Source organism: Delphinus delphis, chromosome 3 (genome assembly GCF_949987515.2).
Source record: "Delphinus delphis chromosome 3, mDelDel1.2, whole genome shotgun sequence".
NCBI classification, from domain to species: Eukaryota; Metazoa; Chordata; class Mammalia; order Artiodactyla; family Delphinidae; genus Delphinus; species Delphinus delphis.
Window position 1 is genome coordinate 21658839 of NC_082685.1, and position 15300 is coordinate 21674138.

Consider the following 15300-nt stretch of genomic DNA (forward strand, 5'->3'; position numbering starts at 1 on the left):
TTATTTGAAGCAGCTATTCCATCATTATCCTTGTCAATATTTGCCCCCTGAGTGTTAATTAGTCTAACTTTTCCAGATCCTCACGGATCACTGGCTTTGCCTGTGACTAGAGCAGAGTCACTTTCACAGACTTAGGAGTGTCTTACAACTTTTGCAAGATGTACATTTTTACTTTGCCACTGATTTGCTCTGTATTTGCATCATATTGATGGATATTTATAATGTCCGAGTCAGTGAGCAATCCACCCAACAAAGACGCTGCAGTGATAGGCCACGGAAAGATGCCAGGGCCAAATCAGGTCATTACTAAATCCTTCTCATGTTAGGATGACTTTTGTTTACCTGCACAGCCTAATAACTGTGAGGACCACTGTAGTATCTGCCATAACAAAAATACTATGTGAATTCTTCTGTTTCACAGCAGTGATTCTGGCTATGTCCTTCCTTGTTCCTCACAGTTACACCAAGGAACAATGGTTTACTGAAGCTAACAAATTAGAGTCCCTTATGTAACTTTAATTCATAATAATGTCCACTGTGAGACTCCCACACCATCTGGTTTGTGACCAAATGCTCCATACCTCTTAAAACATGTTGGTAACTGGATAACAGAAACTGTAGATGCTCAACCAGTTCATCCCATGTCTGCCACTGGGTTTTATCCGACTGCAGAGATAGTAAAAGCAATTGGTGATAAATGCCTTCCTCAGTTAGAGGTTTTGTACAGTTTTCAAGTCACTTTTACATAATGTAAAAAAGTGTAAAACACTTTTACATAATTTACTTAATCAAGGATTAAGGAAAAGGTGTTCTAGGCCTGGAACTGAAATAGGGAAAAATGTACCTGACACTTGAGCAGTGATGTGGAATTGTTCAGAAAATAGAGGGCCTGGGCCAGAGACAAGGGCAGGCGGGTGGGTGTCTCACAGCTGTGGAGGAATATGATTTCCAGCACTTTGCAGCGCAGAAGGTGGCTCTCCATGGTAGTAAAGAACATCTCTCTGTGTGGAGAAGAGATAGAGAGAGTTCACCATCACAATTATTGTTTCACGGAACATACACCACAATTCTCCCTGAATGCTCTAACCTTTGCCCTAATCCAGAGAAGGCTAAGAAGGAATACAGTGAAGGCCTACAAAATCACAAAGCTTGTGGACAGGGCAGAAATGGATTTGTTCATAAATTCGCAACTGTCAGAAGGAGGGAAAGTCTTTGATATTTGAAAAAGACTAGTTTAGGACACGTTAAGAAGAATTATATCATACTGTAACCAAGAGAATTAATCATGAGATTACATATTTCTGAATGGCCATAATGTGCCAGGTACTGTTTGGCAGAAACAAGGAATAATAAGAGAAATAAAAGAGGATATTGTTCTCAAAAAGCTGATAGTTGAAGAGGGGCAAGAAGTATGCAACAGGAAACCTACATAAAGCGCAGGGCAAGTGTACACGTATGCGATGTGCCTGTGGCGCTCTAGAGACACAGAGAAGAGAGCACATTTGGTCAAGGGGCTGGAAGCAGCCTTTGTATGGAGGAGGTGACACTGCTGACAGTGGTCTAGGAGTAAAGAAGGCCCGAGGCAGGAGGCATTTCAGTGCAGGGATAAACATGGGTAAAAACAAAGAAGTAAAAGTCATAGCTGGGGCACTGCAGCCTTGTTAAATTTCAAGTCTAGGACTTAAGAGTCCCAGAGGGACTCTGGCCCTTGACTTTGTCACTCTGTGCAGGGCAGGGCTTGGCCAGCGAGGGTGGGTTGGAGCACATTCAGAGGCTTCTGAGCAGGACAGCTGTAAAACGGGGGCTGTGCTTCAGAAAGGTGAATCAAACTCATTGTTCTAAAAGCAATGTCAGCTACCAAAAAAAAAAAAGTTATGAATCTCAGATGCACAGGGTGAATCTCTGGACTGCCTGAAGGTTTTTGCCTGAAGGTTTGTTTGGTGGTTCTTGCCAGGTCTGCTTGTCATAGCAATTCTGAGGAATAGACGGCTCATGAGCAGATAAGGAGATGGCAGCAACAGAGCTAGCTCTAGATCTCAGAGTTCTTTCTTCTACAACTGCCCCTTTGCAGTTTTGCAACATCTGGAAAAATAGGGTGCTCTTTGTGCCACTGTCACTTATAAAAATGATAAATAACAAAGTATCTATTCATTTTTATTTTCTTTTTTCCCCTTTCCCGTTGCTGTTCCACCAGGCACAGGTATTATTTGTGTAAAAGCAAGGGTAAAAAAGCAGAATAAATACTTTAAAACCTTTGCTTCTTACCATTCAAAAGTTTTAAAAAGTCTGTAATATTTGTGAAAATCCATTTTATCTCTCTTTTTTAAAAAAAAATATTTATTTATTTATGGCTGTGTTGGGTCTTCGTTGCTGTGCGTGAGCTTTCTCTAGTTGCGGCGAGCGTAGGCTACTCTTCTTTGCAGCGCGCGGGCTTTTCATCGCGGTGGCTTCTCTTGCTGCAGAGCACGGGCTCTGGGCACACGGGCTTCAGTAGTTGTAGCACGTGGGCTTCAGTAGTTGTGGCACGCAGGCTCAGTAGTTGTGGCTCACGGGCTCTAGAGCGCAGCCTCAGTAGTTGTGGCACATGGGCTTAGTTGCTCTGCGGCATGTGGGATCTTCCCGGACCGGGGCTCGAACCCGTGTCCCCTGCATTGGCAGGTGGATTCTTAACCACTGTGCCACCAGGGAAGCCCCATTTTATCTCTTTAATGTGTGTTTTTTTTTTAAGTACGATTCTATACCTCCTCTGACAAATTTTCTTTTTTAATACAAAGGACTCCAAATTATTACATTTATAAGATATTCCCCCAATTCTTTTAAAGTTTAATTTCTACTCTGTATTTGGCCTATTACTTTCACAAGACAGTTTTCCTATTTAGTAACTTTTTATTTCAAACTGTATTTTCTCTTCCAATTTTTATTCCAGGGCCTGCATTTGTCCTGATTTTATAACCCAAGATGGCAAACCCAGAAATATCCAAGGGACAAGAAAGTAATTTTAATGTATTGGACATAGTAGGAAATGGAGGTACAATTATCTATAGCAATTCAAATTCAAAATTTAAAAACAAGATACAGAGGAAGGCTAACATCCAGATCCAGCCTTAATAAGTATAGCTGATATTGGATTTACTCTCCTGTTATCAATAATTATAAACCTGTACAAAATATATGAAATAACTATTTTCAGGCATTGGACAAGCTACTACAAATGACTATTATTCTTGAGAGAAGGGAAACAAAGGTGGTGAACCCCATGTTTACCCCAGATTTCTTGCTGGGGGCACTTTCTAACTAAGGCAGAGGAAAGTGTTGGTCCCAAGCAGAAAGCAGTGGGCTTGTTGGGCAGAGCAAACAGAGACTGGAGTTCAGTAGAGCTGAGGTGGCTGGAATTTGTGTCAAAGAAGAGGGAGCTCAAGAAATATGTGTAAGGGGCCCCCTTGGCACACGGACAGGGAGAAGATCCAAAAGCCTGGGAGAGAACAGCTAGTGAGGAGCTATGAGCTGACTGGGAATTTGGGAGAGTACCCAGTGCTGAAAGACATGGGGTTTCAACGAGCTAGAGGAGAGATCTCATTGAACATGTTGGGCATTCAGGTGCAACCCCAGAAAGACTAAGCTACAAGACTAGTATCTTAAGAAGGGTTGATTTAGAACACCCTTACAAATCCTAGAAACAAGGCTTAAAAGGAGAAAGCTAATCTGCCAGTAAATCACTGTCTGCAAGAATGAAACTCAATACTCTTTAAAGGAAGTCAGCAAATTTCAGACTCTCAACAATGTGGCATTCATAATGTTCAGCACACAATAAAAAATTATTAGACAGGGGAAAAAGCAGGAAAATGTGATTCATAACCAGGAGCAAAATGTCCATAGAAACAGGCTAAGAGTTGATACAGATGTTGGAATTAGTAGACAAGGACTTTAGAACAGCTATTATAAATATGTTCAAAATTAACCAACCAACCAACCAACCAGCCGACCAACTAACCAAGATATATATAATCAGTGATTAGATGGGGACACTTAGCAAAGAGAAATGGACACTATAACAATGAACCAAATGGAGACTCTAGAGCTGAAAAACACAATACCTGAAAAAAAAAAAAATCACTGGATAGGCTTAACAACAATTGGGCACCACAAAAGAAAAGATCAGGAGCATGAAGTCTATCCAAAGTGAAAAAGAGAAAAAAAAAAGACAAGTCAAAACAAAATAAAACAAAACAACAACAGTAGAAAACACCAGATCCTCAGTGTTCTGTGGAACAGTGTCATACAGCTTAATGTATATGTACTTGAATTCCCAGAAGATGAAAGTTTGGGGCAAAAAATAATGGCCAAGATATTTCAAAAATTGATCAAAAGTATCAACTCACAGATTCCAGAATCTCAATAAACCCCAAGCAGGATAAACATAAAGGAAACCACACCTAGTTATAATAATCAAATTGCTGAAAACAAAAAAAAGCAGCCAGAGAACAAAGACACATGGCATATAAGGGAACAAAAGTAAGAAATTCTAATGACTTCTCATCAGCAAGCCAGAAGAAAATGGAACATCTTTAAAATAAATTAAAAATATCTATCAATCTAGAACTCATATCAAGTAAAAACACCATTCATATATGAAGGTAAAATAAAAACATTTCCAGATAAACAAAAGCTGAGAGAATTCGTTATGGTAGACCTGCACTACAAAAAATGTTAAAAGAAGTTAAGTTCTTTAGGTGGAAGAGAAATGATACCAAATGGAACTTGGATCTTCAACAAAGAAAGAAGAGCACCCAAAATGGTAGCTATGTGGATCTGATGTGTGTTTTATTTCAGCACCACTAAGCAATTAACTCAATTCTGACACTATTTACCATAGTGTCAGATCCCACAGGTTAAGGGCTCAATCCTACAAGACTGCCCTCCCACTCTCTCTTCAGGTGCCAATTGGAAAGTCCAGGTTGTTGACCTGTGTGCTTCTGAACCACTTAGCTATAGATCGAAGGTTCCCAGAAACCCATCTTAGGTTTGATTAATTTGTTACAGTGGCTCACAGAACTCAGAGAAACACTTTACTTACTAGATTACCAGTTTATTATAAAAGGATATAACTCAAGAACAGCCAAATGGGAGAGATGCATAAGGTATGGGGAAAGGGTGAGGCCCTTCCATGCTCTCTGGGTACATCACTCTACAGGCATCTCCACCTGTTTACCAACCTGGAAGCTCTCTGAACCCAGGCCTTTTGGGTTTTCAAGGAAGCTGCATTAGATAGGCATGACTGATTAAATCATTGGCCATTGGTAATTGAACTCAACCTTCAGCCCCTGCCCATTCCCAAGACGTGGGGGTGGGGTGGGGGGAGGGCTGGTAGTGGAGGGTTGGAGTCCCAACTCTCTAATTACATGGTTCCCCTGGCAACCAGCTCCTATCCTTAGGTCACCAAATACTTTCTGAAAGACCCCTCACTAACATAACAAAGATAACTTGATCACTCTTATCACTTATAAAACTCCAAAAGAGCTCTGTGCCAGGAACAGGATGAAGATCAAATATATATATTTCTAATTATAGGTCATAATATCACAGTTAGGTAGTATAAAGACTTTCCCTCCCATATCTCTGAAATTTTTTTAAAAACAACTAAATGTTTAAAGCAAAAATATGATCCCATCCTGGAGTAAAATGTATGACAACAATAGCACAGAGGATGGGAGTGGGGTAAATGGAAATACACAGTTATAAGGTTCTTACATTACATGTTATGATATAATATTAATTCAAGGCAGACTCTAGTAAGTTAAGAATGCATATTGTAATTCCAAGAGCAACCATTAAAAAAAGTAAAACATTTGCTGAAAAAGCATGTGATAAAATTCAATACCTGCTCATGATAAAAACTGAGAAAACTAGGAATAGAAGGGAACTTCTTCAACTTATTAATGAATATCTACAAAAAAACTTATAGCTGGCATCATAATTAATGGTGAACTCATATATATATATATTTTTGCGGTACGCGGGCCTCTCACTGTTGTGGCCTCTCCCGTGGCGGAGCACAGGCTCCGGACGCGCAGGCTCAGTGGCCATGGCTCACGGGCCTAGCCGCTCCGCAGCATGTGGGATCTTCCCGGACCGGGGCATGAACCTGTGTCCCCTGCATTGGCAGGTGGACTCTCAACCACTGCGCCACCAGGGAAGCCCTGAACTCATATTTTAATTAATCAATAATTAATGAACTGAATGCTTTCCCCTAGATCATGAACAAAGGTGTCTGCTTTCATCACTGCTATTCAACATAGTACTGGAAGTTCTAGCCAGTGCAGTAAGGCAATAAAAGGCATACTGATTGGAAAAAAAGAAATAAAACTTTCCCTATTTGCAGATGAAATGATGGTCTACACAGACAATCCTAAGGAATCTTTGGCACAAAAGCTTTTTCCTTAAAAGAAAAAGCTGATAAGCTGGACTTCATTAAAATTTAAAGCTTGCTTTTTGAAAGACCTTGTTAAAGAGGATGAAAAGACAAACTACAGAATGGGAGAAAATATTTGCAAACTACAGATCTGAAAAAGGATTGTATCTAGAATATATAAAGACTCTTAAAAGTCAACAGTAGGAGAGCAGAGTCAAGATGGAGATGTGGGAAGACGTGGAGTTAGCTTTTCCCTGCAACTAGGGCGCCTGCCGGCCGCTGGTGGGGGACTCTGATGCCCAAGGAGATGGGAGGTACCCCAAAGTGAACCGGTAGGATGTAGGGGGACTGATGGGGGAGGAGAAGTGGAAGCCAGACAGGATCGGCATCCCTGAGGCCAGGGAGATCAGGAGAGGCAGGCGGGAGGAACTCTCCAGGAAGAGCAGGAGAGGAGGGAGGGCGATTGCCTGGCCCGCCTGGGCCAGGGAGCCTGCTGAGCTCCCAGGCCTGTACCCCCCCTCCAAAGCCCCATCCAGGCTGCATGGGTCCTGGGGGCATAGGAGGGAGGCAGGGAGATCAGGAGAGGCAGTTGGGAGGAGCCATCTGGGAGGAGTGGGGGATGAGCGGAGGGCGATTGCCCCTCTCACTCGGTATGGGGAGCCTGCTGAGATCCCAGGCCTGTCACCTGCCCTCCAAAGACCCCTCCAGGCTATGTAGGTCCTTGAGGGCATAGGAGGGAGGAGGGGAGATCAGGAGGGGCAGGGGGGAGGGGCCCTCCCAGACTGGAAGAGCAGGAGAGGAGAGGAGGGCGTTTGTCCCACCCACTTGAGCCCAGGAAGCCTGCTGGGCTCCCAGGTGAAGTCCCCTGCCCTCTCAGACCAGGAGTGGGGGGCACGCCTGGGCCCCTTCTGTTCCTTGAGCCTAAGCCCCATCCCCCACAGCCCCCAGGGCCTGTTCCAGCCCTGTGGGTCCTGAGCATTAGCCCCACCCACTACCCAAACCTCACCCTTGCTTAGGCCCTGCCCTCTGCAGCCAAAGCCTCCTCCCCCACCCCCCTTTTTTTTCCCTCCTCTTTTTTACTACTGTGGTACTGTTGTACCTTCCGGTTGTTGATTCATCTATATTTTTATTTTTATATTCTTCCTAACATATCTGTTAGTTTCCTAGTCTAATTTTATTTTTTACTTTGTTATTGTATTTTATTTTTTTGCCACCCCAGGCAGCTTGTGGGATCTTGGTTCATGAGCCTGCCAGGGTAAGGACGAAGCTCCTGCGGTGGGAGTTCTGAGTCCGAACCACTGGACTAACAGAGAACCTTAGACCCCAGGGAATTTTCATTGGAATGAGGTCTCACGGAGTTCCTCATCTTAGCACCAAGACCCAGCTCTACCCAGTAGCCTACAAACCCCAGTGTTGGAAGCCTCAGGCCAAACAACCAGTAAGACAAGAACACAGTCCCACTCATAAAAAAATTAAAAAAAATGAGATGGCAAAATAATATGTCACAGATGGAGGAGCAAGGTAAAAACCTACAAGACCAAAAATATGAAGAGGAAATAGGCAATCTACCTGAAAAAGAATTCAAAGTAATGATAGTAATGATGATTCAGAATCTCGGAAACAGAATGGAGGCACAGACTGAGAAAATACAAGAAATGTTTAACAAAGGTCTAGAAGAAATAAAGAACAAACAGAGATGAACAATACAATAACTGAAATAAAAAATACAGCAGAAGGAATCAGTAACAGAATAACTGAGGCAGAAGAACAAGTAAGTAACCTGGAAGACAAAATGGTGGAAATAACTGTCGAGGAGCAGAATAAAGAAAAAAGAATGAAAAGAATTGAAGACAATCTCAGAGATCTCTGGGACAACACTAAACACACCAACATTCGAATTATAGGGGTCCCAGAAGAAGAAGAGAAAAAGAAAGGGTCTGAGAAAATATCTGAAGAGATTATAGTTGAAAACTTCCATAACATGGGAAAGAGTCACTTAAGTCCAGGAAGCAAAGAGAGTCCCATACAGGATAAACCCTAGGAAAAACACACCAAGACACATATTATTCAAACTAACAAAAATTAAATTCAAAGAAAAATATTAAAAGCAGCAAGGGAAAAACAAAAAATAACATATAAAGGAATCCCCATAACGTTATCAGCTGATTTTTCAGCAGAAACTCTGCAGGCCAGAAGGGAGTGGCAGGATATACTTAAAGTGATGAAAGAGAAAAACCTACAACCTAGATTACTCTACCCAGCAAGGATCTCATTCAGATTCAATGGAGAAGTCAAAAGCTTTTCAGACAAGGAAAAGCTAAGAGAATTCAGCACCACCAAACCAGCTTTACAACAAACGCTAAAGAAACTTCTCCAAGCGGGAAACACAAGAGGAGAAAAAGACCCACAGAAACAAACCCAAAACAGTTGAGAAAATAGTAATAGGAACATACATATCGATAATAACCTTGATTATTAAATGCCCCAACCAAAAGACACAGACTGGCTGAATGGATACAAAAACAAGACCCATATATATGCTGTCTACAAGAGACCCACTTCACATCTAGGGACATATACACACTGAAACTGAAGGGATGGAAAAAGATGTTATAACAGACAAGGAGGGACACTACATAATGATCAAAGGATCAATCCAAGAAGAAGATATAACAATTATAAATATATATGCACCCAGCATAGGAGCACCTCAATACATAGGCAAATGCTAACAACCATGAAAGGAGAAATCGACAGTAACACAATAATAGTAGAGGACTTTAACACCCCAGTTATACCAATGGACAGATCATCCAAACAGAAAATAAATAAGGAAACACAAACTTTAAATGACACAATAGACCAGACAGATCTAACTGATATTTATAGAACATTCCACCCAAACGTGGCAGAATACACTTTCTTCTCAAGTGCACATGGAACATTCTTCAGGATAGATCACATCTTTGGTCACAAATCAAGCCTCGGAAAATTTAAGAAAATTGAAATCATATCAACCATCTTTTCTGACCACATGCCATGAGACTGGAAATCAATCACAGGAAAAAAACTGTAAAAAACACAAATACATGGAGGCTAAGCAGTGCACTACTAAATAACCAAGGGATCACTGAAGAAATCAAAGAAGAAATAAAAAAATACATAGGAACAAATGACAATGAAAACATGATAACCGAAAACCTATGGGATGCAGCAAAAGCAGTTCTAAGAGAGAAGTTTATAGCAATACAATCTCACTACAAGAAACAAGAAAAATCTCAAATAAACAATCTAACTCTATACTTAAAACAGCTAGAGAAAGAAGAACAAAGAAAACCCAAAGTCAGTAGAAGGAAAGAAATCATAAAGATGAGAGCAGAAATAAATGAAATAGAAATGAAGAACACAATAGCAAAGATCAATAAAACTAAAAGCTGGTTCTTTGAGAAAAACAAAATTGATAAACCCTTAGTCAGGTTCATCAAGAAAAAAAGGGAGAGGATGCAAATCAATAAAATTAGAAATGAAAAAGGAGAAGTTACAACAGACACTGCAGAAATACAAAGCATCGTAAGAGACTACTACAAGCAACTATATGCCAACAAAATGGACAACCATGAAGAAACGGACATTCTTGGAAAGGTTACAATTTTCCAAGACTGAACCAGGAAGAATTAGAAAATATAAACAGAACTATCACAAGTAATGAAATTGAAACTGTAATTTAAAATCTTCCAACAAACAAAAGTCCAGGACCAGATGGCTTCACAGGCGAATTCTATCAAACATTTAGAGAAGAGCTAACACGAATCCTTCTCAAACTCTTCCAAAAAAAATCCTGAACAAAATACTAGTAAACAGAATCCAACAGCACATTAAAAGGATCATACACCATGATCAAGTGGGATTTATCCCAGGGATGCAAGGATTCTTTAATATACGCAAATCAATCAATATGGTACACCACATTAACAAATTAAGGAATAAAAACCATATGATCATCTCAATAGATGCAGAAAAAGCTTTTGACAAAATTCAACACCCATTTATGATAAAAACTCTCCAGAAAATGGGCATAGAGGGAACCTACCTCAACATAATAAAGGCCATATATGACAAACCCACAGCAAGCATCATACTCAATGGTGAAAAACTGAAAGCATTTCCACTAAGATCAGGAACAAGACAAGGATGTCCACTCTCACCACTCTTATTCAACATAGTTTTGTAAGTCCTAGCCACAGCAATCAGAGAAGAAAAAGAAAAAACAGGAATACAAATTGGAAAAGAAGAAGTAAAACTGTCACTGTTTGCCAACAACATGATGCTATACATAGAAAATCCTAAAGATACCACCAGAAAACTACTAGAACTAATCAATGAATTTGGTAAGGTTGCAGGATACAAAATTAATGCACAGAAATCTCTGGCATTCCTATACACCACCAACAAAAAGCAGAAACAGAAACTAAGAAAACACTCCCATTTACCATTGCAACAAAAAGAATAAAATACCTAGGAATAAACCTGCCTAAGGAGGTGAAAGACTTGCACTCAGAAAACTATAAAACACTGACGAAAGAAATCAAACATGACATAAACAGATGGAGAAATATATCATGTTCTTGGATTGGAAGAATCAATATCGTGAAAATGACTATACTACCTAAAGCAATCTACAGATTCAATGCAATCCCTATCAAACTACCAATGGCATTTTTCACAGAATTAGAACAAAAAACTTTACAATTCGTATGGAAACACAAAAGACTCTGAATAGCCAAGGAATCTTGAGAAAGAAAAATGGACTTGGAGGAATCAGGCTCCCCAACTTCAAACTATACTACAAAGCTACAGTAATCAAGACAGTATGGTACTGGCACAAAAACAGAAATATAGATCAATGGTACAGGATAGAATGCCCAGAGATAAACCCATGCATATATGGGCACCTAATTACGACAAAGGAGGCAAGAACATACAATGGAGAAAAGACATCCTCTTCAATAAGTGATGCTGGGAAAACTGGACAGCTACGTGTAAAAGAATAAAATTAGAATACTACCTAACACCATACACAAAAATAAACTCCATATAGATTAAACACTTAAACATAAGGCCAGACACTATAAAACTCTTAGAGGAAAACATAGGAAAAACACTCTTTAACATAAACCACAGCAAGATCTTTTTTGAACCATATCCTAGAGTAACAGAAATAAAAACAAAAATAAACAAATGGGACTTAAACTTAAGAGCTTTTGCACAGCAAAGGAAACCATAACCAAGACAAAAAGACAACCCTCAGAATGGGAGAAAATAATATTTGCAAATGAAACAACAAAGGATTAATCTCCAAAATATACAAACAGCTCATGGAGCTCAATATGAAAAAAACCAAACAATCCAGTTAAAAAATGGGTGGAAGACCTAAATAGACATTTCATACAGATGGCCAAGAGGCACATGAAAAGATGCTCAACATCACTAATTATTAGAGAAATGCAAATCAAAACTAAAATGAGGGGCTTCCCTGGTGGCGCAGTGGTTGAGAGTCCACCTGCCGATGCAGGGGACACGGGTTCGTGCCCCGGTCCGGCAAGATCCCACATGCCGTGGAGTGGCTGGGCCTGTGAGCCATGGCTGCTGAGCCTGCGCGTCCGGAGCCTGTGCTCCACAATGGGAGGGGCCACAACAGTGAGAGGCCCGCGTACTGCAAAAAAAAATAATAATAAACTACAATGAGGTATCACCTCACGCTGGTCAGAATGGTCATTATCAAAAAATCTAGAAACAATAAATGCTGGAAAGGGTGTGGTGAAAAGGGAATCCTCCTGCACTGTTGGTGGGAATGTAAATTGATACAACCACTATGGAAAACAGTATGCAGGTTCCTTAAAAAACTAAAAAGAGAACTACCATATGACCCAGCAATCCCACTACTGGGCATATACCCTGAGAAAACCATAATTCAAAAAGAGACATGTACCAATGTTCATTGCAGCACTATTTACAATAGCCAGGACATGGAACCAACCTAAATGTCCATCGACAGATGAATGGGTAAGGAAGATGTGGCACATATGCACAATGGAATATTACTCAGCCATAAAAAGAAACAAAATTGAGTTATTTGTAGTGAGGTGGATGGGCCTAGAGTCTCTCATACAGAGTGAAGTAAGTCAGAAAAAGAAAAACAGATACTATATGCTAACACATATATATGGAATCTAAAAAAAAAAGGTACTGATGAACCTAGTTGCAGGGCAGGAATAAAGAGATAGACATAGAAAATGGACTTTAGGACATGGGGTGGGAGGGCAAAGTGCGAGTAGCATTGACATACATACACTACCAAATGTAAAATAGTTGGCTGGTGGGAAGCAGCAGCATAGCACAGGGAGATCGTCTCGGTGCTTTATGATGACCTAGAGGGGGGATGGGAGGGAGGCTCAAGAGGGAAGGGATATGGGGACATGTGTATGCATATGGCTATTCACTTCACTGTGCAACAGAAACTAACACAGTATTGTGAAGTAATTATATTCCAATAAAGATCTATTAAAAAAAACCAAACTCAGTAAAAAAGCAAACATGAACATGAGAAACATGAGAACATGAGAAAAAAATATTTTAGTGAAGATGTTATACAGATGGTATTAAGCACATGAAAAGATGTTCAACTTCATTAGCCATCAGAGAAATGAAGATGAAAATCATAATGAGAATCCACTACACACCTATCAGAATGGCTAAAATAAAAAACAGTAACAACACCAAATGCTGGCCAGGATGCAGAGAAACTGGATCACTCATATACTGCTGGGGGGAATGTAAAACCGTACAGCCACTCAAGGAAACAGTTTGGCAGTTTCTTAAAAAAATTAAATAAGTAACTACTATATAATACAAAAATTGCACTCCTTGGCACTTATTCCATAGAAATGAAGACTTACATTTATTCAAAAATTTGTACATGAATGTTTATAGAAGTTTTATTCATAATAGCCCCAAACTGGTAACAAGACAGATATCCTTCAGGAGGTAAATTGTTAAAAAAAAAAAAATCAAAGGTACATCCACACTATGGAATACTATTCAGCAATAAAAAATAATCAACTATTGATAGATACAACAACCTGAATGGATCTCCAGAGATTTATGCTAAGTGAAAAAGCCAATCCCCAAAGGTTACATACTGTATGATTCCACTTATACAATATCTTGAAATGACAAAACTATAAAAATGAAAAATAGACTAGTAGTTGCCAAGGGTTAAGAAGGGGTGGCAGTGGGAAGGTATAGTTCTAAAAGGGCAAAATGAATAATCCTTATGACTATGGAAATGTTCTCTATCTTGGCTTCTATCATTCTTTGTTTTTATTTTTAAAAATTGAAAAAAATTTTTATTTTTGGCTGCATTGGGTTGCTGCACACGGGCTTTCTCTATTTGCTGTGAGTGGGGGCTACTCTTTGTTGCAGTGTGCGGGCTTCTTATTGCGGTGGGCTCTCTCGTTGCGGAGCACGGGCTCTAGGCACACAGGCCTCAGCAGTTGCGGCACGTGGACTCAGTAGTTGTGGCTCACGGGCTCTAGAGTGCAGGCTCAGTAGTTGAGGCTCACGGACTTAGTTTCCCTGCGGCATGTGGGATCTTCCCAGACCGGGGCTCAAACCTGTGTCCCCTGCATTGGCAGGTGGATTCTTAACCACTGCGCCACCAGGGAAATCCATTCTTGATATCCTGGTTGTGATACATGCACTAAAGTTTTGCAATATGTTACCATTGGGCAAAATTGTGTAAAGAGTACATGTGATCTCTCTGTATTATTCCTTACAACTACATAAGAATCTACAACTATGTAAAAATAAATTTTTAATTTAAAAAAGTTAAAAAGACTTAGGAAAGATAAAATGGAATAATAGAAAATGATTAATCCAAAAGAAGGCAGAAAAGGAGGCAAAAATGAACAAAGAACAAAAGGGACAAATAGGAAACAAACAGTAAGATGACAGATATAAAACCAATAATTAAATTAAATGTAAATGGAATAAATAACTCCAGTTAAAAGGCAGGGATTTTCAGCTGCCTATAAAAGCAAATCTGACTATATGCTGTTTACAATAAATATACCTTTTTTTTAAACTTATTTTTTATACTCAGAGAAGAGTTGCAAGAATAGTACAAATAATTCCCAAATACCCTTAGTATTTTTCACTCACATTCCCCAAGTGTTAGACATTTACCATATCTTCTTTATCCTTCTGACTAACTCTGTCTTTCTATTTTTTTTCTCTAAACTATTTGATAGTAAGTTGCAGACATGATGCCCATTTATCCCTAAATACTTGCAGTGTATAATTCCTAAAAACAAGGACATTCTCTAAGATAACCACGTACAATGATAAAAAAAATCAGAAAATTAATCTTAATGCAATACTATTATATTAAGCATAGACTTTAATCAGATTTTTTAAATTGTCTTAATCATGCTATTAATAGCAAAAGAAAATCCCAGATTATGCATTGCATTCAGTTGCCTGTTTTCTAATGTCCTTTGATCTGGAATAGTTCCTCAATCTTGCTTTGTCTTTCATGACATTGACATTTTGGAAAAGTGCAGGTCAGTTTTTTTCATAGAATGTTTCTCATTTGGGATTTCTCTGATGTTTTCCCATGATTTGATTGAGGTTATGCATTTTTTGGCAAGAGGACTGCAAAAATGTTGTGTGTATCATATCAAGGGGCATATGATGCCAATTTGTCCCATTGCTGGTGTTAATTTTGATCACTTGACTATGGTAGTATCTCCACAGTAAAGTTATTATTTTTCACTTCATAATTAATATCTTGTGAGAATATACTTTGAGATTATGCAAATATCTTGGAGTAC

At 39.5% G+C, this 15300-nt stretch overlaps 1 protein-coding gene across 1 annotated transcript in view; it reads right to left on the reverse strand.

The window, feature by feature from the left end:
* SIMC1 (SUMO interacting motifs containing 1) overlaps window positions 1–15300 on the reverse strand; it is an 89935-nt gene that overhangs the window by 6862 nt on the left and 67773 nt on the right. The window contains exons 8-9 of the mRNA XM_060008352.1: window positions 845–1001; window positions 582–666 (exon numbers count right to left, since the gene is read on the reverse strand). Of these exons, the coding sequence (XP_059864335.1) occupies window positions 582–666; window positions 845–1001 (242 nt within the window). The remainder of the gene's footprint in view (window positions 1–581; window positions 667–844; window positions 1002–15300) is intronic.